General features: G+C 42.4%; 1 protein-coding gene across 1 annotated transcript in view; it reads left to right on the forward strand.

The window, feature by feature from the left end:
* The first annotated feature begins 8,729 nt into the window (after positions 1–8,729).
* ctdspla (CTD (carboxy-terminal domain, RNA polymerase II, polypeptide A) small phosphatase-like a) overlaps positions 8,730–24,861 on the forward strand; it is a 30,226-nt gene continuing 14,094 nt past the window's right edge. Inside the window, exons 1-2 of the mRNA XM_061093745.1 lie at positions 8,730–9,100; positions 24,546–24,712. Of these exons, the coding sequence (XP_060949728.1) occupies positions 9,025–9,100; positions 24,546–24,712 (243 nt within the window). The 5' untranslated portion in view covers positions 8,730–9,024. The remainder of the gene's footprint in view (positions 9,101–24,545; positions 24,713–24,861) is intronic.

Genomic DNA, 24,861 nt, shown 5'->3' on the forward strand with positions numbered 1-24,861 from the left:
GAGATGAGTGTCATCACAACAAGATGGAGATAAAAACTGACTGACAGATTTTTTTTTAATCACACGGTGTGACCGTGGCGTGGCGTCAAAGTTTGATTACACGCCATTAAAACACGATGTTCTGTAACGCGGACTTACATGGACCATGAATCCTTTGATTTCAGTCTTCCTAGATCAAAGGAAACTTTATATCTTGCAAAGGTCACGTCTCTTTCTCTCTCAGAACTGGTTATTTTTGTTTTTTCAGACAAAAAGCATGCAATGCTTCAAAATGCATGTGCTCGGGCCAACCCAGTGCTGCTTTGCAGCCCTAGAAATTTTAGTTATTATTATTATTTATTATTATTTTCTATTATATTTGAATGTGTTTTGTTATTCTCTTTTGAAGCATACACTTGCTCTCTACTCGACCTCGTTTTCACTATATGCTGCTTTAACAATGGAAAAATTAGTTTTTTTCTAATCTTATTATATTCTTCAAACTGATATACACTATAGTTGTTTTCAACTGTAGAAGCAGCTTTAAATTAAATGCAGTTAAGTAAAAAAATACATAGAAAAGTGGAAAGGAATAGATGTCAAAGAATTAAAGGAAAACTTATGTCCAAAAATAATGGCATAAAGAATCCAGGTCGAGTCACTCATAGTGCTTAGAAAAATGTAAAAGGCCTTTATTTCAGTAGGCTTGAAGCTTTGAAATATAAAAACGTGAATCAGCATAAACTAATACGCCTTGGTGTATTTTAAAGCTTCAAGCCCGAATTGTTTAACATTTTATACAAGTTTTAGAAAAACAAACAATCAACTCACCTCTGAGACACATTAGACCCACTAATACCAACAAAGTACACAAACCACAGAATATTCTGAAATTTAAATTATTTAAAAAAGGGTTGCTGTTAGGGCTGCTACAATGCTACTCTTTGGATTAAGATTGAGGCTTTCTGTTATACTGCAGCACCCTTCTTCCTGTGTGTTGCAGTGGTGTGTCTGGATGTCGTTGCTCCTCTCCTCCAAGTGGAGGCAGTGTGGAGACCACGCTTTCTGCTACTCCATACAAACAGGAAACATAAATAAACGTTAACTGCGCTGTGGAGTCACGTAAACACACGGAACTGGTCGCTGGTGTAAAGAATTGAGTGAAAACGGTCCAAAAAGACTGAGTTTCGCTGTATTACTCAGGCTGCACTACAGCGTCTATTCACAGGCGCGATCCCACTACTGAGCGGCACGGGGGCTTTGACCTGCTCCGTCTCCGGCCTGGGCCGATGCACCCCTCCTTAGGCGACCTGGTGGTCCCGGGCTCCCCCAGGAGCACCATATCGATACCGAACTTAGTGCGGACACCCGATCGGCATAGTCCGCTGCAGCTCAGAGCTCCTGAGCTCAAACGATCCGCCAGCCTCAGCCTCCCAGTAACTTGGATTACAGGCGCACGCCACCGCGCCCGGCGAGAACTGCTGGTTCGCTATGGGATTTTAGCTTCTACAGGAGTGACGTCAGCAAGCAGGCTATTGACATGTGGTGGTGAAGTTCATGCATGATAGATAGACAGATGGGTAGATAGGTTGATGGATGAATGGATGGATGTATATATACAACGCCGTTCAAAAGTTTGGGGTCACTTCGAAATTTCCTTATTTTTCAAAGAAAAACACAGTTTTTTTCAATGAAGATAACATTAAATAAATCACCCACTTTGTGGGTTCGATTATACTCTCAAAATGGCCAGAAAAAGAGAACTTGTTTAATTCTTATTATTATTATTATTCAGGCAAATGAATTGGCTTTTTGAGGGCTTTAACATGCTCAACTTCTTACCAAAATTTGCAGAAAGTTAGAAAGTGGTGAAAATTTACTTTATTACTGTATTATCCCGCCTATAGTGTATTCATATATATTTTTATTTTTATCCTGCTCATAGTGTATTCATAGTCCTTATATCTTACAATTCCTGTTAATACTGTAATATTCCATATATATTTCTACTGTACAGATCTTATTTATTACATTTTCACTTTAATATGCACGATACTCTGCACTTTTACTGCCTTTTTCTAGCACTTCTGGTTAGACGCTAAACTGCATTTCTTTGCATATGTACTTGTGCAATGACAATAAAGTTGAATCTAATCTAATATATACATACATACAGTATATGTGCACACAACATTATATACTCATATTCACTTTGTCTGATAAGTAAAGACGTATCAGAAGCAGATTGTGTTTCAATGATTCCTCACTTCCAGACTCTCTCTCAGACCGCTCTTTTTTAAGACTGATCCACAAATACCAAATTCCCCAAATCTGGTTCCTTGTGCATGTTTTCTGATATTTCTGACATAGTAAAGGTGCTTAGGTTAAAGAGCTAAAGGGTTCTTTGGTGTATCAAAACATTATCAACAAAATAATCTGCCACTGTTTCAGGGAAAATAGTACACATGATTTGAAAAGACCATTTACAACGAAAGAGTTTGAGCTACTTATTTTAAGATTAATTAATTTACAGTTGAAATTTCACATGTTTTGTGACTACATGTATGCATTTTTAAGGTAAGGGCTGACCAAAATTCGTTGAATATACACTGAGTTTAACAGGTGCACCAATCTAAAACTTGTAATACAATAGTCGTTCGTAGTTGTGTGTATGTTATGATTTGCTGCGGTAAATCAAACAGAGAAGGTGGAACTTTGTTGGCTCGTACTGTATTGAATCCTTGTATAAGACTGCAGCACCTTTAAGTGCTCATGATGAACCCACATCTGGGTGGATGTTACTGAATCATTTTACTAGATGTCTCCACATTTGAAACAAATACATTCCAGGAGCTTAAATTAAGTGTACTCCACAAGGTGGCGCCACATACGAACAAATGATAGATTATTAGGAGGAATTTTCTTTTAAATTATAAACATATTCTAATAACAAAAAGCAGCTTATTTTTAATTGTTAACTTTCAAACCAATTGATAATTGCATTACTCCCCTATTAACTGCTGTTTAATCTGTCCTTTGAAGATGTTTTCAATTCTTTGGAATTTGCTACCTTGAAACTATGAACACTTAACATTAAAGATTCTGTCACATCCACTTCAGTGACCTCCAGGCTGCAGCTGCCCGACAATGCGTGATGCACTATTAAATTGGGGGTTGCCAGATCAGAGCCTAGGAATCACCCTTATATTAACATTTGGCAGGAAACACCTTTGTGTTTGTTACCCGTAAGACAGGGGAGAGTTAAAATGGCATAGATTGAAAGAATACATATTGGTTGGAACAATTCAGCAACAGCATGATTTAATAGGGCTCCTGTTTATTATCAGTTCAAAGCGCCACCGTTGCCTAGCAACAGCAACAGCGCGTGCCTTAAAGGATTGCAATGTGATGTCTCACGTTACTCCTGTGTTCTCTTTGATCCATTGTTGCATGAATTACATAAACATATAGAATATAAAAGGAGGGGCCTCACGTCTGCCAATGGAGGGAAGGAACAAAGAAGAAGACCATACAGCAAGATTGAGATTTTCCAAAACGGCCAATTTACGAAGAAGAGCAAAGTATTGACAATCAATATCAGAAACATGAAGGTTGACATGGACAGCATTCTGCCCATTGTGACGTCCTTCTTCAAAGACTTGACATCAGAACAATGGACACTGTTAAAATCTGGCAAACCTGATGTGGCCACATTAACCAGACTGGGAGAGAAGCTGCTGGAAATTGTCATTTTAGTGACACAATCCATCATGAAGGGTCTTGAGAGCACAGCTGTGCCTGTGTCTGAGAAGAGTGTGATTTGCTCTTTGGGCAACACACTTCCTGAGGTTTTTGCTCTGGCTCTTGACGTTTCAGATGAGGTCAATCTGGTCAGTTCAGAGCACTTGACAAAGTTGATTGCTAAAGAGATTGCAGAATGTGTCAACTCTGTCGTTTTCCATGAGCGTGGACAGTGTGAAACTGTTCCTCGAGTCACACCTCCAAAAAGACTACAAGGTATGATTCAACAGGCCGGCAAAATGACCGAAGGACTCATGAGGAATCTGACATGTATGTGTGCACCTTGTAAGAGCAGAAAGAAGGTCTACCACTTGTTACTGGTCAATGAAGAAGACAGTGAGGCATCATACTCATCCTGGAAGACAATCTCAGAAGGCAGAGGAAGTCTTCTGTCTGCAACATCCAAAACTGTCCAGGAGATCATGAAGGATGAGGTCTCTCAATTCACAGAATCTTCTTCCGATGAAATTTCGGAAGAAGATTATGAGCAGTTGCAATCTGGCTCCACTCTGGAGATTAAGAATGTTGCAGATGACGTTGCTGAGGTGATTGTGGATGAAATCATGTCGCAAAACAAAGATGATCTAGAAACAGCCTCATGCACACCCTCTCTGAAGAAAGTGTGTGGAAGGATTAAGACATGCGCTGCAAAGCAGTTTGCCCAAGCGTCCATTTGTCGTATTGTGGGCAGATTGAATAAAAAGTACTTTGACAGCCCTCACAACCCAGCCTTTGACAAGGTTTTAAGTAAGCAGTCAATGCAATCTGTCATGAGAGATATTGACGCTCTGCTTCCAACAGTAGTTGGTGAGATACAGCAGGGGCAGAATGTGTCTCAATGGATGGATGATATTTTCAGTGGTGAAACCCTAGAGTTAACCAACGAGCTGAATAATATCCTCAACAATCACATTGATAGGATGAGCCCTAAGGTTACTTCACGACGAAAAGCCTCACAACCAAAGCGCACATGTGTAACGGTTTGTCCGCCACGTGCTGTCATATCAGCTGACATCCTTGCCTTTGTGTGGTGTTTCCTTGGAGTAATGAGGTGGTGGCTTCACACACAGTCCGAAACTCTCACTTCCAGGGTGATAACACAAACTTTAGAAAAAGCTGTGTCAGAGGGCCCGATCGGTGGGGCCAGTCTGCCTTCGGCAGCTCGTCAAGGGTCTGGCTCAGAAAGCAGGGTGACCACTCCTGAATTCGATGAAGAAAACAGAAAAAAAGAGCAAGAAATAACAGTGGAAAGAAAAACGTTATTCATCCGGATAATTCTTGAGAAGCTGATTTCAAGGATCTTTGCCAAAGCAAATGTGTTGAACACTCTCAGATCACCAAACACCATCATCCAACGTCTCTCTGAAAAGGTATGGGCTGAAATCCAGGATCCATTTGATATGAACCCGGAAATTATTAAACGCCTAGACAAAGCCATTTTCAAAAAACTCTGCAGAAAGTGGCAGAATGTTGGGAGTGTGCTGTTTGAAATGGATATGGAAGATCCAGCACTGGAAAAATATATTGTCTCTGTCTTCAAAGATCTGCTTGTGCAGCCACCATAGAAATTCCAGCGCCATCTGCAGGTTCTTCTCCCGACTGTGAAACGCCATCTCCAAACCCTTTTAAATTAGAAAAGGTTTTCTCCATGTTCTCTATCCCCTGTTGAGGAATCTTCGACCATGCTCAAACATTACATCTGTACACCATTGAGAGTTGGGCATGTTTCGCTCCACAAATACTCCCTTCCCTCTCCAAGGAGTACCCATACCAGCATGATGTGTATAGGTCGGAGTCCTTGGAGTCCGTCATTGCAACGACCATGCCTGGCGAGAATGCGAGTTGCTTGCAGCCAGTGTTAGTGAAGGAAAAAGAAGATTGCTGGATACAGTCCACAAGCTAAAGCAATTAATGACAGAATCACAGAATTTATCGCTCTTGATGACCCACGCTTCCGTGGTAGAAGACAAATGCTTTTCGCCGGCTAATGGCACATTACGAGCCCCACTACACTCTGCCAAGTCGCTGCTACTTTTCAAATGTGTCCCTGCCTGCCTCTGTAAAAAGTTTTTAGATTTTTAGTTTTTCCTTAATCTTGTGGAGGGTCAAGGGCAGCGGATGTCACATCTTGTTAAAGCCTTATGAGACAAATTGCAATTTTTGAATATGGGCCATACAAATACAATTTTATTGATTGAAAGTGACAGCAATTGTTCATATTACTCTGCTGGTGTATATTGTTCCACCTTCTGGTCCCCTGGATGTACAAGTCTACATTGAGCTCTTCTGCATAAGTCATCAGCTGCTGCCTGAGTTTTCAGGAAATAAAGAAAGAAAAGCTCATAAAAAAAGTTTTCCTCGTATTTGGTGTTTCATTTACTTTTAAGATAAGGTTACATGCAACGTCTGTCAACATTAGACAACAGTCTTGCATCTTCAGTTATTCAACTAATTTAACTTCTATATCTGTTATTCAGAGACTTTTTCCCTCCTTGAACTGAGCTATGTCCCTTTACAAGCCTCACCATGTCACTGTTTATGTGTGAAGGACCTCGAAGGTCTGAAAACTTGAGGAAATTGTTGGAAAGGCTCATGCAGGGAAGAAGGATTATGTGATTCCAGTTCCTTACTGAACTACACCCACGTTCATAAAACATTCAAGGACCCACACTCTGATATATTTGAAGGCCGCGAAAAAAGATCATATGTGTCCAATCAAAGTTATTTTATCTAGACCAGATTAATTTCAATTATTTATCAACAGGAAAACGCTGCTGGAGGGGCAGTGACACTCCGTTCCCCCTCGAAGAGAGAAATGTCAGAGGCCAAGAGAGTTTAATGTCGATGATCAAGGAGTGAGTACTCTCATCTCATTAGGGGGCGTATGAGCATTCTGATTGGATCTGTCTTTATCCCTTTGACGCTCACCACTCCCTCCACCAACAACACTGTGCGGAAGTAGTTTTTTTCCACTGTCGCTCTAATTTTCCAAAAGGTCTCAAACCCAGATAGCATATGGCGTTTATATAGCATGTGGGCTACTTCAGGCAGTGATGCAGCACCTTTGGCCCGGACAGATTGGATATGACAAAAAGCCACTGATCACAATTTCCACCCCTCTCAATAATACTAAAGAAAGTGGCACTGTTGTAGTTATTTGTAAGTCCATGACTGATTGTTGTTATTAAAAATGCTAAACGTACAAAAATTAGCAAACACTGACTGAACATTCCTCTGCACCAATAATTTACACTTCCTGACAGATGTTTGATCCATAAACTCTTGATTTATATTATTTCCCTTTCTTTTCCTTTGAATATTTACTCATCTGTGTGAAGTAAGCATTCTGCAGCTGTACACGTGCTCGCTGTCATCGAGTGGCACAGTAATCGGAGACAGTCAAGTGCTCAGAAGAGATTGTGGTCGTGCAGAGTGGCTCGGGGACCTGTGTGGCCTCTTCCTTCGAACACATGCATTGTTGTAAACATCAGTGACAGAGCCGGTGACACACACTGAGAGGATCATGTTGGCCCGGACATTACATGCTAATTATGAGCAGCACAAACAGATGACAGCCTGCACTCATTGCTGTTGTCGTCCCGTCCCTGTGCCACCACACACTCGTCTCTCAGGTGGGGTCATTTAGGAATGTGTGGGCCTCGGCTCCATTAAATAGACAGTGAAGGTGAAGAGGGACGAACACTCAAACACGTCACTGCTGGAAACGGACCAGAAAACCACTCTATCTCCTTTGCTGTTATTCTTCGATCTGCTGAAGCTGAAACTGCATGAATAATGTTTGTGTATCAGTGCATGTGGAGGGTGTAGGGCTCTGTTGCCCAGGAGGAGCTTCGACAGAGGCTACATGATGTAAACAACAGATTCCAGAGGAACTCTACTGACTCTACCTGCGCTGTAAAGGTTATTCATCGTGGTGAGAACTTCTTAATGTGTGAAAACAACAGTTTACAGTCTTGGCTTCGTAGAGTTGAAGAAAACAACCCTGATGATATCACTGCGATGTCATCTGGATATAGTTTCTCTAAGTATACAAAACATTTTACGAAGCAGTTTTTCAATTGACTTGAAATATTTATTGAAAATTGCCGCATTTGTTTAATATTACAGTGCTGGGATTGGTGAAAAAGATTTATCACAGCATTTGGGCAACAGTGAAGAGCATGTATATGATCAAGTGAATGATGAAATGTATGTTTGTATGTAGATAAATAAATAAGAATATGCATATGTGAGAAAACACATCTGACAGAATTGGTTAGTGTCTGGATGCAATAATAATAATAATAATAGTTAACAATAATAACTATCTAAATATTAACTATTTGCAATGACTTTAGAACGATCCTGCGCACATCCTGCGCAGAAGGGTTAGGGTTATTGCGCAGGTTTTTAAATTTTTTTTTTTAATTTAATTTATTTAAATTAACATAGTGTAATATATTTTGCAATTACTAGGTGATTGAATTTGTTATTTGTTATATATTTTTATTGTTTTTTATAGCTTACAATTTTGTCTGCCTGTGTGTGCATCTGTATACAGTCCAAAAGTTATTGTGGAGAGAGAGAGAGAGAGAGAGAGAGAGAGAGAGAGAGAGAGAGAGAGAGAGAGAGAGAGAGAGAGAGAGAGAGAGAGAGAGAGAGAGAGCTTCTGTGTGATTCTGGACTGAGGAGGGAGACAGGACATGCTGAGGACTTGTTGTTGTTGTTGCAGGGAGACAGTGTGACCCTGTGGCAGACAGACAGGCAGACAGACAGGCGGGAGGACGGCCGCCATCTCTGGGTAAACAGCGTGTCATGCAGCAGATATAGTTGTGTGAGTGTGTGTGTGTGTGTGTGTGTGTGTGTGAGAGAGTGTGTGTGTGTGTACAGTAGCAGAAGGCGGGGGCTATGCTTCCTGCAACAGCCTCAGCGGACACGCACGGCAGCTTCGGTGCAGGACTGACGCTTTGTCTGTCTCCTGCGCGTCGGACTGTCCCCTCCTCACATGCTGGACGCCCCCTGGAGCTCTCCTCTTCCTCCTCCTCCTCCTCCTCCTCCTCGTCTTGTCTGTAGGCTCCTGCGGGGGAACGGGACCTCACTCCTCCAGTGAAATGGGATTTTAATGGTGCAAGAAGCAGCGGACGCGCTCGGCCGTGCACAGCCAGGGGACCGTGGGACACTTGGTAATGTTTATTACCGAGGAATAAAACGGTGTGGCCGAGGGTTGCAGAACATCTCGTTTCCATGGACAACACGTCCATAATAACACAGGTTGCAAATCCGAAAGAGGAGGAGAGCATCTCTTCAAGTCAGGATAAAGGTAAGGCGCTCGCACGGAATTCATTATCTTCCGTTATTTGTTGTTGTTATGCAAATGTCTCACACGCTCCGTCCTGGATTTTGCGTAAATTATGGGGATTTGCATGTATTCCGGTGCAGCCCTATACGTTGTTGACGTTGGGATGTGCACACACGCACGATCCTGGGTCTGCAACAGCAGAGACACAGAGTATCGACGGGAGAAAACCTCCATTGTTCAGCTGAAGCAGAGGAACATGCACAGAGCCAGGCTTGGATATCATACTGTGCATGGACTGTCTACAGCTTTATTTTGAAGAGAGACCGGGAGACTTTAATATTTGATATCTTAAAGGTTTTTTTGTGTGACTTAAAACATGTGATATTTTCTTTTTCTGTGTGTGTGGAGTGAGATTGGTTTACTACAGGGGGCGGGTTCTCCTCCTCTCTCCAACTGGTGACATCCCTGTATGCACCAGTGACACTGAAAAACCAACACATCCCTCCAGGAATCAGCTGTAAAACAACACATTTTTAAAAGTGTATTTATATATCATAAGAACATGTCTCGCTTTATAGATGCTCATATTTTGCCCACAGTTTTAAAGCAGGACACTTGAGCAAATGCCTTTTTAAAAGAGTAAAAACTGTGTTTTTTATCTGTATCATCGGCTCCTTCGTGCAGCGTAATAATCATCATGTATCAGACAGTCTGTGCGCACGCTGCTAGAAACATCCAATTCCAGCTGTGCCTGAAAACAACAGCTCAACAGCTGCCCTGCAGATTACAGGGGCTGAGCGAAAACACATTTTGTCCGTCTTGTTTTGCACCAGAGTCACCACTGACCATGTGGTGATGGCATCAGTGACAAATCCCCCCCTCAAGATTAAGGAGCTTTTCAGTTTCCATCAACTTGCAGAGGGGTTGTCTTCAGGCTGAGCGCTAACACTTTTATTTTTAAACCCTCATCAGAGGGGAAACCCTGGTATATTTAATTAATTTCTGCATAGCACGCATGAATCGGCGCAAAGAAACAAGTGTACACACGAACAAATGCAGGTGTCCATGGGTGATCGTGGCATGGTGGTTAGGAGCTCAGGGACCCCCCATCATTCCGAGGGTGCCTGAAGGCCGGGGGGGGGACCACAGCTTCCTGCTACACCGGGTGCTCTGCGGGAGGAAAGGTCACCTTCCTGCATCACCCTCTGCTGAGCAGCACTGACACACATGAACCACTCTGACTCACTGACCGCCCAGCCAGCGGTCATGGAACAAAGTGCTGACCAAGACAACTGGGACTTGTTCACTTTGACAAGTAATTGGACGCAAGTGTTCAAATTGAGAAGTGAGGTTTTGATAAATCTCCTGTCTTTTAGGCGTCGCGTTTTCAGATCCGTCCCATTCTTGGAGAACACGATATCTCAAGGACACCTTGAAGGAATTTCATCAAATTCAGCATGAGTGTTCATTTAGAGTCAAGGATGAGCTGATTAGATTTTAGTGGTGAAAGGTCACTGTGACCTCACAGGACACATTTCTGTGTCGTCATTGTTTATTATCTTAAGAATTCGGTGCAAATGTTTAATCAGACTCACAGATGAAGTGAGTACATTTGGGTGGTCAAAGGTCATGGTGGCCTCATAAAAAATGTCTTCAGCTTCTTTTATATGATATTTAAAATGTCTTAAGGGAATTTCTTAAATGTTTTTATCAGTTGTCACCTGGTCTCAAAGATTAAATGAGTAGATTTCAGTTGTCAAAGGTCACAGTGACCTCATGTTATTGTGAAAGCAATATGTCAGGAACACCTGCAGGGACTGAAACTGCACTGTCCACTATTTTGTCTAATGTTTTTCAGCCTTCTCCAATCTTTGGGCGCTGCCTTGATAATTTAATTTAAAGGGAATTTGCAAGTAGAAAAATACAACTGTCGTTTGGTCAGAATTTCCCACACTTCCTGGTCTGCAACATCCTGCTTGTCTTCAACACTAAATCCCAGATGACGTACAGCCAAACATTTAATCCGGTAGGATAAAATCCAGGGTCAGTCACCAGATCGGACGTCACACACACACACACACACACACACACACACACACACACACACACACACACTAAGACACAGAATCGGCGGGGAGCTTCCTGAATGGAGTCCCTGCTCTTCACCACTACTTCGAAGCAGACAACAAACAGCACTTGTTGTCCAGGACAGTTGCACAGTGCTCGGGGTGCACTGAAGCCACAAATGACTACACACACACAAACACACACACACACCCTGAATATTTCAGAACACTGGCAAGCTATTTTCAGAGTCCTATCAGTTTCATTCCAAGAAGAGACATAGTAACTCATTACAGCCGAGGTTTTTGGACATTTGGTCAGGTGCAGATTATATCTTTATGCATTATGGATGATGTTCAGTGAGGTGAGGGCAGGAATCATAATGTGGGTGGTATCTTTCTTCAGACAGGCCACATACATCGGTACAAAATCAACCATGTTATACTTATGGAAGCTTTTCAAGGCTATTTTCTGCATGACTGACTCAGGTTTGAACAAATGTCTTATAAAACTGATAACTGTGAGCACATTTAGACTGTTAAGGAATATATAAATATAAGAGATAAAGCAGTATCATTGTATTCGTTTAAAGCTACTTCAAAGAGACCGGCATTAGGAGGCTGAGGAAACAGTGTTTCTTGCCTCCACTTGGTCTTTCATGTGGCCGCCATATACTTTTCAAGGTCTGATGCAATAATATGTAACCACTGGACCGTATCAACGCACAGGGACTGGTGAGCCGGCCATCTTCCATCTCGCTTCACAAATCAGTTTCAGCTTTGCTCAGATGACTTCACAGTCCAACTAGTATCAATGGACAAGCCGTTTACCTTAATAAGCTTATCTCAAATCTGACTTCAGCTCTTCACTCCTGCTGGCTGAGTGTTGACAGTTTTCAGACGCGAAAGACAGGATCAGGAAAACGTCCAGAAAATTCAGGCGCAGACGTTTTCCGGAGTAAATATATATACATAATAATTCTGCTTTAGCATCGCACAGGGACAAATATGTGGTTTTTTTTTTTTTTTTCATCTTTGCTTCATCTACACAGCTAAATAGAGTCAGAGGAATCAATGTTAACTTTAAAAAAAAGAACAAGAAGGACAAATTCTAAGTTTCCTGAAATGCATGTTTGGTTTTTGGTGTACGTGAACGGCAAATAGGAATCCCTCGAAGGCCTCTTGGTGAGAAGATCCTTGCACCGCAAGAAAGAAAACGAAAAGGAAATAAATGCAGTGGCTCTTATTTTATGTGAATTTTTAGAAAGGCCTGTTATTATATGCGCTCTTTGCTTTTGAGGTTATTCCTGGAACTTGCTGCTGTACGTTTATAAAGTGTTTATGATGTGTGGACCACACCTGCGTAGGCACAGTTAGTGAGGGGAGCCTGCAGAGTTCTGGCCGCCCTGGTGTCTCTGGCACAAGTTACCACTTGACTGTGAACTCAAAGGGTAAAGGAGGACGACAGTCCTCTACTCAGTAGGTCTATATATATATTTATTTATACATGGATAAGCCATCCATCTCTCTTGAGAATCGCATTAGTTTGCCATGTGCATACAGTGAAGTCAATATTCCGGCACCATTTTGACTGAGAGAACGAGGGAGGGGGAAGCTGGACTCAGTGCTCTGAAGTGCTCGTCCTTATTACAGATTTATGAGCCTATTTCAGCCAATGCAGCTCAGAAAAGCAGATTATCTGCACCTCCAGGGAAGTGTTGAGGTGTCAGATGTTTCCCAGCGCATCTTTATAACTTCAGTCCAGCGCCATACTGGTCAGCTGATTGGGAAGAGTTGAATGTTTTTTCTTAAGCTGCTTGACTGATAAGCTTGTTAAGCGTATGTGTGGGCTCTCCGGCCCCAGTGCGTGCATCAGCACGGCCGAAGTGGAACACGAGGGATTGTATTAATTTACGTCTTGTACATTGATTCAGGCCCACAGGACGAGGGGATGTAATGTTTTTACAGCTGCAAGTAGAAAATAACAGCGTGGTTGGGGTTGGTTTGTGCTGTTGTTGCTCTTCAAGTAGTTTGTTTGGCTTTGTAAGTGACCACTGTGGATTTGCCAGCACTGAATATTAAATTATACTTCAACTCATAAACAGTCAATCACCAAAAATGGCTCAATCGCTTGTTTTAAACTGGAAACGATGTCGTAATATGGTTTCAAAACATTGTCAAAAGAAAAACCTCAAAGACTGAAAGCGATGTCGGAATACAAACTTTACACTTTATGTCAAATTTACTTGATGGTTAGAAAAACACATCAATTATTATTTAAAAACAAATTGCAAAACAACCTAGCGAACCACGCAAATCCCAATATCTTTCTCTTTTCTCTTTTATTCCAAGAAACAAAAATACAAATAAATAAATAAATAATTAAAGAAAATTAAACAAGAAATCGAGGAGTCAGCAACTCTATGTACACAATGTAAAGGTGTAGAATGTAAATACAGGTGGGATATTCATGTGTTTATAATCTGTAACATATATGAAGGACATCTAAAGCCCAGATGAGTATCAGCCCGGTGTCTCTCCCTCTGCTCAGTGCATTTCCTCACTCTAGGACTTGGTGGCAACATGTTATTAAAATGTCATTTAAAAAATAATACAGTGTAATAATGGGAGCCGGGCTAGAGGGTTTTTCCAGACCTAGTACAGGTTATCTGTTGTGACAAGGAATGCATTACAAAGATTTATGTCAGAATTTCACATCCGTTCGCAATAAAGAAGAACAAAGTTAAAAAGATCAGCAGTGTCCTTAAATTGGGAGGAAGCCTGTAGAGACACAATGAAGGAGATGTAATCGAGCTGCAATCCCTCCTCAGAGAGGCCACAGGGGAACAAATCGCGTGGGTTGACTCTTTCTTCACTCCTACACTGGCTGAGACTGTGAACGCTCCAGCCTTCACTCAGAATTCTGTTTTAAACAGGAGCTAGGGTTCACATCACTGCTGCTCTGAAGTCCAGGCTCTGGCTTCTGGTCTAAAATAGACTGTTAACATCCTTTTACTTGTCAAGGAATCTTATCACAGACTCTATTGTTGGTGCAAGATTTCCGATCCACAAACGCCGCTGCTCAATCACAGGGAAACCAAAGTGTCTCGATCGCTTGGGTAGTTGTTATCGCACTGATGTATGCTCTAGTTTTCATTTTGTATTTAAGTTTGATTTTAATTCCTTTAATTTGATGCTATAAAAATGGGGTGAAACATGATTGACCACTTGGCTCCATCCCCTGACCGCTACTTCACAGACGCTGGCTCCAAATGACATCGCTGGCACGGTCTGTCGGTCAGTTAAAAGTGAAACAAATGAAAACTTTCAACTGTAACTACATATTCTGCATCCAATTTCTCCTGACAGTTTTTTGTCATTACTCATTATACAAATTTATTCACACTAAATCTGTATAGTATAAACTGAATTTATTGTCATGTCTGGTGAAAGTGGGGATGTTTTATTTTGAAAAACTTCCTAAATTTAGTTTATGCAGTTTTTAGTACTTCAAAATGTACTTTCCCGGCACCACTGTTTATTCTCGTTCATCTCACTCTATTTAACTATCATTTTATTTGTGTAATCCTTCATGCTTTTGGTCGGAGAAAGTTATGTCAGTCCTCAGAGTCACATGAGGACATGTTCCTGTTTCTATTCCTGTTCATAGTTTCATTCCTGTGTTACAAGATGAATATTGATTGGGCAACAGTGCAGGAGACACCATTTCAAATGTGTTACTCTCTGCTTTTGAGTTATGATTCATGTTGCAAATGTTATGTATAAAGATTATTGTACTTAAAATGTATACACAGTGTTAATAATCAAATCTTCTTCTCATATTTTGCCCCGTGATTGGCTTGTTTTTGAGAATTATAAGTTCCACAAAAAAAAAACCTCCACATTTCTCTGTATTCTCCAACTCTGTTTTTCCCTGTTGGTTTGTTCTGCTGCACTGGAAGGTTTGGGGTTTTCTGGGCCTCTTTTTATGTCTGTGTGCTTTGGAGTGTGTGCTCGACAGCATTGTGGGAAGTTTCATGATCAAACGTGGCCCCAAGTGTAGCTCACTGTGCTGCGGCTGCTAGTTTTGGAATGAACCCTGTTTGCAAATGAAAAGAAATGAGACCGCTACAGTAAAACTTCAAGTAAATTCTTTAAAAAAAACAATGTAATGCCTTGTCGACCTCCCCCTGAGCAGTGACTGGCTATGATTTGTACCATGAAATAGTTTTATTATAGCGATTTGACTCAGAAAATATACATTTTTGTGCCAGATAACTGAGAAACACTACTGATATCAACTTGAATGAAGCACAGAAGATGGAAGCTTTGTCTTGTTTCCAATTTCAAAGCATCAGTGATTTTCAATCTGTCAAATTCCTCAAGATTGACTCCTGAAAACAAACAAATGTCCCGAATAGCTGTAAATACACAATATTTTTGGGGAATGACATCACTCAGTCTTCCACTGCATATCTTTACACGATGGTGTTCAGTGGCTGTAAATGAGTAAAGACCATTATTGATGCTCCAAAAGCCACAGTCCCTTTGGAGCAAGCAACGCCACAAGGCCGCCGCAGCCACCACCGGAGGCTGCCTCCTTTAAAGCCTGTCTCTAACAGGACGGGTCTGCTGATTAAGTGAGCCTAACGGACGTTGTCAAAACAGATCAATAGAGTCAGAGAAAGGTAGGGCTGGGGGAGGAAAGGGTGGAGGTTTGTGTGTGTGTGCGTCGAAGAAGAGAGAGAGCAAGAGAGAGTGTGTGTGTTGGGTTGCAGGCAGGTACAAGCCGGGCTTTGACACGGGAACGGCCTCTCTGCAGATTTTGCCCTCTTCTGGCTGCCATTCATCACCAGTAATTAGCTATCTAAAGGGGAGCTCATGTTTAGCCCGTAATGGTTTTCTGTCACCTGTCCCGAATCGTGCCGCGTGACAGATTGTGATATATTCCACAGAGGAGCATAAAAGGTTTATACATATTTTAAAACAACGAGCCTGGAATAAGCAAATGCACGAGCACAGAGGCTGCAGCGGGACGCCGAGAGGTGTTTTTTCTGCCTCTCCAGAGCTAAAGGTGAACACTGTTTAACTGTAAACCTCAGGGGGCACTAAGTGGGACATGCTGTGTGTGGAAATGTCGAGATGATCGCCTCTCAGTGAGCACCGGCATGGGAAACCGATGCAGCGGTACACAAACAGGACAAAAACTATGACCTACTTGTTTGTTCCCATTCATAGCGAGCAGCATTTTAATGTGCATGAATCTGATTTACGGATATTTTCACGTCGGCTGTGTGAGAAGAAAACTTGAAGCGACTTTGAGAGTCTCACACTCTGTGATCCTCTCATTATATAGAGTACGACTCAGTCAGTACAGCTGATCTCATCAGGGTCATCTTAGCTTTCTAAACAGAAAGCGCTAAGTTACAGACCGTCTCATTATGCCTGCTGCGCACTCTTTTAAAGTCATGGGAGACCACAGACATAAAGATCTTAAAGATTTTTTATCTTTTAACCGTGAGAACGTACACAGTGGAGAAAGAGTTACCACAGTTTCACACGTTTGTCCTCCTGGTAATTGGGACACACTTGTCTTATTTACACTGTTAACAGTTCCGGTTCTCAACACAAGTACTGGTGGCGCTTCCTGGTCAGCTCGCTCTCATTGGAGTGATTTCTACTCGTCACACTGCAGGATCATTTGGCCGGATAACCAGTTCCGATCAGATCGGATTACTCTCTCGTAAGGAGCCACCCTTAGTTTGAAAGATGCCTTCATTTACCATAGGGGGGAGGATTTAACAGGATCTTTCTAGCATCATGGGAAATGGAGGTTGTGTTTGTGGTCTAAAGTTCCAACATTTTATGGAACATCAAAACCAGATTGTTGGTATTTTAAGCCCATCCACTCACTGGACCCACCTCCAGCTTCCAATTGTGCAGCTGCAGGAGCAGCATCACTCGGGTTGTCAAGAGCAGCCTGAAGACAGGCCTTTAATTTCATTTGACATTAATTCTTCTATCCTTTTTTTTCTTTTTCAACCAACAGAGGAGCAGGAAAGGTTTCCCATCAGTCACCGAGCCTCTGGCATGGAGTATATAATATAATAAGAGCATGTCGATGAGGATATAAAAGGAAATATAAATAATGATCCACCGCAGCTCCAAACAAACGTGGGCTGTGTTGTTTCTGGTTGCGTAACTCAGTCAGATCTCCCTCATTATTTCTCCCTGAGCTCTCAGTGGGTTAATTTCCCTGCGCTTGTCATCTCCTTCATTTCACTGAGCGCTGGAGATGCAGCAGCCCTCGTCCCCCCCCGGGGGCTGCACGCAGACTGGCACTGCCACCACTCCGCTATAGGAAAGCAGGACCAGACCCAGCCACGGCAAATTACAACCGAACAGATATGTGGTTAAATCTAGGGACATATTTATTGGTTTATACCGGGGGGGGGGTATATTGGGGGAGCAACATCACCCCAGAGCATGTTGACCAGCTCTTGTTTTTGCACAATAATCTAAACATACCCAAGCACTAGCTTTGCATCGGCTACATGCAAATAACAATAGCCTACTTTTTGTTTATTTCAAAGTTTATATTTTAAGTAAACTTTTTTTCATTCTGTTTAATTTACCTTTTATTTATTGTTTAAAAGTAGCCTAAGTGGCATACATTTCTTAATCTGTCAGTTTGTGTGCAGTTGACAGGGGCTATACAATAATAGGGCACATTTTTATTTATTTTCTCTATTGGCTGCCCGGCAGTCATTAAGTTAATGTTAATATTTGAAATAAAACTGGTAAAGCTCTAAGTGAATTTGACTGTGTTGTATTTGAAGGAATGATTCAACATTTTTCCATGGTCCAGTATTTAAAAAAAAAAATAACCAAAAGAAATCCCAGGAAATCGAACATCGAATCGCAATACGCATCGTATCGCCACCTAAGTATCGTGATAGTATCGTATCGGGAGGTCCCTGCCGATTCCCGTCCCTAGTTAAATCTCACAAAAAACCCTGTTCTGACTTGTTCAAATGTTACTGGGTTATTGAGTGAATGTCAGTTGCGTAACGTCACGTAGGATGCAAACATGTCCATGAAACCTCCAGGAGAAGCAGGGGGAGTGAAAGCCAGAAGGGCAGCTGAGGGTCAGTCAGCGTGAGTAAAAGCATCTGCTGGAACTGAGTGTACCACCACAGCCGGTAATTTTCACCCCGGCCTCAGCTGTCTGTGTGGGGGAAGTGAGCAGGCTTAGTGGGAGTTTATTTTATCGTACTGTGCTATTATTGCCTTGATGGCCGCACACATAACCCATCCAACGACCTCGGCACAGTGAACACACACAGGCTGAACTGTCAAGCTCAGCTCATCTGATGCTACCTAACTCCACTCAGCTGTTTGGATTTACTGTTAATGTGTGTGTGTGTGTGTGTGTGTGTGTGTGTGTGTGAGTGGGCACACATTCAAGTGTATTGTGGAACAGATGCTCTTGAGTGTAAATGTGTTGGAAACCAATCTGTTGTAATTATCATCGGCTCCCTCGGTGCGATTTTGACTTTTGTGTGAAAACAATCAATAGTCAAGATGAAAGTTTACCGATGCACAGGGGCAAAACTGTTTAAAAAAATCAAAATGAAACAATTATTTGATTTCTTAATTAGGGAAAGAACAAAACAGCTCTTGTTGTTCATACGTCAGAATTAAGCAAATCCTGCACATTGGAACTTTACAGTAACCATCCATCCATCTGCCTATCCTTTTAACATCCCAATGTCCCATCTGACATTGGGAGAGAGGCGGGGTAAACCCTGGAGAGGTCGCCAGCGTGTCGCAGGGTCACTATTGGTTAACTGGAGTCAATTAAGAGTCTTTAATTGACCAATCTGCATGTCTTTGGACTGTGGGAGGAAGCTGGAGCATTTACTTATAGCACTTTGTAGTTTTGCTTTATTTCGAAGAAATTGTACTGTCTTGATTCTTGTTGTTCTTGGTTTGTACCCTCGGGGTTGAATGCACTTATTGTAAGTCGCTTTGGATAAAAGCGTCAGCTAAAGGAAATGTAATGTAATGTAATGGAGCACCCAGAATAAAACAGTGCAAACTCCACACAGAACTGACCAAGCAGGGACCTTCTTGCTGTGAGGCGACAGTGCTACCCACTGTCCACCATGACACCACCCTCTGCGATTATGATTGGAATAGTCAAGGGATTGATGAAAGTATTGCAAGCTTCCCTTTTCTTAGTATTCAGTGTTATTTTGCTGACACAGTGCACAACAAGGACTTCTCTCTTGCTGCTGTCTGTTGCTGTGAGTGTGAACCAGGGACAGAGGACAGGGACGACTTCAGGAGCTCTCACTTTGCTCTTGAATGATGATCAGGTGAATTACTTGTTGGTGTATACATGTCTGTCTGTGTGGAGAATTATATTGTGTATTTTGGCTGCAGCTGAGCAAGTATTTTGTGGTAGTCCCACTTTTAAAAACAAAATCTCAGTAACAGGTGTAAAGTGCAAACTACATTCTCATGTAAGTTTTAGCTGATGTTGCCGTGTCTCTGTCTCACGAAGGGGTTTTCTCCTGATTCCTACAACGCTCAGCACAGCATAGCTGGTCTGGAACTCCCTCTGCCTCCTGGCTGATTTATCTCGGTGGAGGTTAAGTTCCCAGGCTTTGCCATTTAAAACCGACCTGTTTTCCACCTGAATTATTCAAGCCACCTTCTCATGGACTGTTCTCCCGTCTACGCTCATGTCCGCCAGGTGCTTTACACTTTACCTGCCTGGCTGGTCATGACCGCACTTTGGCAGCTGTCACACAGGCTTTTCAAACGTTAATATATTACTGTAGTTTAGAAGCTAACACATTACAAGAATGGGATAACTTAAATTACTTTTACTAACAACAAGTGCTCAGGATTAGAGCTCACCTGTAGCTTTGCTTTTCCGGTGAGTTTGGTTTCAATTAATTATTTGACGCTAGCCTCAATTGCTTGGCTCTAATCCACGATCACCAATGCACTGAATCCAAATTACATCAACCCAAGATGGCGACAGTCGTATCTGTGATATTTTAGCATCAATTTTCAACCACAGCAGAAAGTGGAGACACATCGTCCATCTTTTCATACAGTCTAGTAGTTTGTGCACCTCTTCTAATATCTGGGATTTTATTTTATATTGGGGAAAGAATCATGGGCCTTTAGACAAACTCTTTACTGATAAAAAATGTTACCGTGTGGGTTGTTATCCCCTATATTCTATTTTTACCCTCACACACGGTGCAGAGAGGGATTATTAGAGATATTACATGTGTGGCCTTATTTGGCTTATCCTCCAAAAAAATGATTTAGATAATCTGGCTCCACTGCTGGACGGTTTACAACCTTGTTTTTATTTTTCGTTCCCCGACCAAAATAAGACTCAAGCTGTAATGAATACAAATTATTTATTTTTCTGGTCAGCGAGCCTGTCTCACCCAGGACCGCTTGTTTTGACGGTGCTCAAAATCTTTACATAACCCTGAGAGACCTCATGCACAAAAAAAAGAGGAGACTGCAGCTTAACATAAAAATACTTAATATGCCATGTTGTGTTTTGACTGCTTGCATACACTCTGAGCTTCTACAGTGACAGTAAAAGAGGCCACCTAAAAGGTCTTGAGCTAAGCCGAGGATCATATTCCCTCTCGGAGCCTGGCATTATTCCATGCTGTGGGTCACGGGGTGATTATCTCTTCCTGTCAGGAATGCTGAGAATTTCCTGCGTTTTCTCCCTCTTCCGGCCTTGTTAGCGGTTCAGCGGGTGACAGAGAGCCTGGGCCCAGCTGGCTCCCATTGACTCTCAATCGCTGTTACCTAACGTTCAGCGGGAGCCTTCACACAGGAGAATGCTTGAAGTGCCGTTTTTTTACAGCTTTAGATCAAGGGAATATGCTGAATCGAATGAAGTGTATTCAGTGGGCAAATAAATATGCACCTGCTCTGAAGAGGCAACCGATTTATCCTAATATCTCGCGCTCTGCAGGGAGCTTTAGTCAGATAAAGCCAGTTGCGTGCACCACCCTTTTAAAAGGGTGTATACCTCATGAACAGGACCGTTCAATCTGGGAGCTTTAGTGTCTCATTCCCCATTTTTTCCATGTTCCTGTGTTGGTGCTAGGTTCAGGTGCTTGTTTTTCTGAATGACAAATATAGCTTTAACCTTTGGCTGTTATTCTCAGGGCCGACGAACGCTGCGTTACTATGGCATGTTGACCTCACTCGCATTCCTGAGCAAGGACATCGAAAGAAAAAAGTTTCTGTGTGCTTCAGACGTGTCCGTGTTTGACGCTGATCGCTGTACACGTGGCCCGTCGCCCGAACATGTGATCGTACGGTACATGTGTGTGTGTGTGTGTGTGTGTGTGTGTGTTTGCTCGGGCTCCGGCAGCAGTCAACTCTCAGCTATGTTATTTGTCTCAAAGGGAGAAAGGAAAGCTCTGTTTGTGTAGGGTGGTGGTGCAGGAGGGGGTGGAGTAAGAACCAGACCCAAGTATAGGCTGTCTCGCCACAGTAACGCTCCCCACCCATTCTACACCCTTCTCTCTCTCCCCCCCCTCCCTTTCCGAGCTCCCTCTCCCTTTTATTTTCGCGGGAAGTCGATCGAGGCAGCGGACCAGGGCGGGAAAAATGCAGATGGTCTCAAAATGGTGGAGTGAGGAATGACATCAAGGCGAGTGAGGCCAACTTAAGGGAGAGTGAGGGATGAATCTGGGCCTGGAAACTTGTTTTGTTGAAGATCCATTCGTTCTGGTCTCAAGGAATTTTGAAGCATTTTTTCCCTCAACTTACCTCTTGTGGTATAACAGCCATGCAAATAGTTTTTGGTTTGAATATCATATTGTTGTTTAAGAAAATCGCTTTCAACTTATCCAACATATTTCACAAAAAGTAAGGTTTAAATAAAGACTTTTTTATTCTGAAATAACATGTGGGAAAATAGTGAAAATACATGTCACGATTTCGCAGAGCTCGAGGTGACATCTTCAGCTTGGCTTCTTCGTCTAAAAACCAAAAAAATGTACATTTACAACTATACAAGAAAGAAAAAAGCAGCAAATCGTCACACTATAGAAGCTGAAATCGGTCTATTTATCTCAATTAATTGATTATCATTAGGGCGTCAGACTAATTACCTAATTAATTAAGCAGCTAATCATAACATCCCTAAAAGAAACCCGTCCTGTTGGAGGAGGAGGAACACGAGTGAGTGAGATTTATAATCTGGAAACACAAACTGTAAACTGATGAATACAGTACTGGCCAGTGTTTTATTGATCTTTTAGTTACAACGTCATAAAAAGTCCCCCATGGATGCGTCTCATCATTTCTCAATAATGCGAGTTCTGAAAATGGCTAACAATATTCCACTTAACTAATACAAATCAGATTTTTTAACAAATGGTGACCTCGATCTCAGGGTGAATGCTGTTTTTCCTTTGATGAGATGAGTTCCTGTTTTGCTCAAACTATTAATGTTCTGTCTATATACTGTCTATCAGCAAACATTCAAGTTTACTTTTATTTCCTCAGACAGTGAGAGATATTGACTCTGCACTCGTAGCCAGTGTCAGTTTTAGCAGCAGCGATAAAATGGAGTTTCTCCTTCAATCACCGCACAGGTTATAGAAACACACAACGCCTCCTTCCTTATCCGAGCTGTTATCGAAGTGTTTATTTCGGAACATCTATCCAGGAAGAGGAATCACCTGGGTGAGCTCTGGACTACAAAGATGGCGAGAACAAAGGCGTCGGTCGATCTGCCCTGTCAGATTCCGTCAAGGCAACCCAAGGATAGTTCTAGGCATCAGTCTGAAGTCTGTCAGAATAGGAGCAGGCTGCAAACAGCCTCAGCATGCACGGCTAACTGTGCTGCCTGTATCCCACGGCCGCATGAACACGTTAACAAGACGGCAGCAAACAGGGTGATGGCGGCTCGGAGGCACGGAAACGATGATTCCAGCCGAAGTCGGCCCGTGGACACTTCAAAGTCACAAACTGATTTGGAATTTCCATGCCTATAAATAACCTTTGAAGCAATTAAAATAGCAGAGTTTCCACTTCAGGAACACCTCAGGATAATTGCACTCCCAGATTTCAAGGCTTTGTGCCAAAGCTCCCCGAGTTTTTGAATTTGACCCGCTCATCCTCACCAACAGAACATATATAAAGGAAATCATAATCTGTGGTTGGACCTCCGTGGAGGCCCACAGACCTTTGGAGCCACACTTGTTTCTCCTCTTTGGATGTGAAACTAGGCCATGGACTTCAGAGACAGGGAGGAAGGATGATGTAACTTGGGATCTCTATATGTGTGTTGTATCCTCTCTGGAGCTTTGCAGCACTGCTCACTTCTTCTCCCCATGTATGTGAACGTAGGTTTCATCTGTGTCAAATATAATCATATGACAGACTTGACATGGATGCTGTCTCTTGTACTAGAAGTATCAGGTTTTCGTACTTTTTCTCCCTCATATATAATATCATTCTGTCTGCTCTGGTGCCGTTTCCTTTCTGGATGTTAATTACCTGGACTAACTCCCCTGAGGGCACTGATCACGGGCTATTTTTGGCCCGTGCTCCCTATTTCAAGAACTGATGTCTCACTGAGTTGTACAAGATCCATCTCAGCTCTTTTTGTCACAATAATGTGATGACGCATTCCGGTCTGAGACTCTGAGCTGCTTGCGTGTCTTCTGCTGGGAGAAGAGGCAGCTCTGCTTAGCATCAACGTGTTTAAACAGATATGACACCTGCTTTCCACGGCTGACGCTTGATTCGATTCTGTGTATTACAGCAGCCACTATCATTTACTCAACAAATGATGATTTCTCGCACAAATCAAATCAAAATAAGTTTGTTAAATGTTGAAATGCTCATAACCGTGGATTGTGAATCTCTGGGCACAGACTATGAAAGAGTGCGGTTTGTAAACTGCGCATACAAATTTAGACTGTTTTTCTTCAGTCAACCATAAGGGGGTGCTCTGTAGCATAACAGAAATGTTTCCTGTTTGAGTAACTTTGTCGTGGATACTTTAAGTACTTTATTTACTTTAGTGATTGTACTTCTGAGTGTTAGATGAGAAGATAGAAGACACTCTCTCCAGCAGCCGGATTTTCTTATTTTAGCCTCGGTTGGTCTAATCATATATAACAAAATCCATTTGCTTTCACCTCTAAAGCTAACTGATCATCATTTCTTTACGTTGTACGGAGGGTTCTGGACTATTCTTGTCAAGATTGGTTATTAGCACGGTTGAGATACGCTAGTTTTTATTCTATGTTTTCCTGGTGACGTATGGAAAGCAGCCGAATCTGACCTCGCTTCTTCTTCTGTCTGTTTCTTTCTTTCTCTCTCCCCAGTCTCCCAGTCCAACAGCAGCCTCAAGAAGCACCGGAGCCGCAGCATCTTCAGCCCCTTCTTCTGCTGCTTCCGCAACTACAATGACTACCACGTGGAGCCACCACCCTCCAACAACAAGACCCTCTCCCTGCCCCCGCCACCAGAGGAGAACGGCAGTCCTCCCAAGGTGAAGCTCATTTCTCCTCTCGCAGCACCATCGTTGCCCCCGGGTCCAGATAACACACCATTTGCACTGGGAATTCGTTTTTTTAGCTGTTGCAGAGATCCACCCCGAGAGATTCAGTAACATTTGTTAGGTTTTCGTCACAGCGAGCT

This window comes from Limanda limanda, chromosome 20 (genome assembly GCF_963576545.1).
Source record: "Limanda limanda chromosome 20, fLimLim1.1, whole genome shotgun sequence".
In the NCBI taxonomy this organism is placed as follows: domain Eukaryota; kingdom Metazoa; phylum Chordata; class Actinopteri; order Pleuronectiformes; family Pleuronectidae; genus Limanda; species Limanda limanda.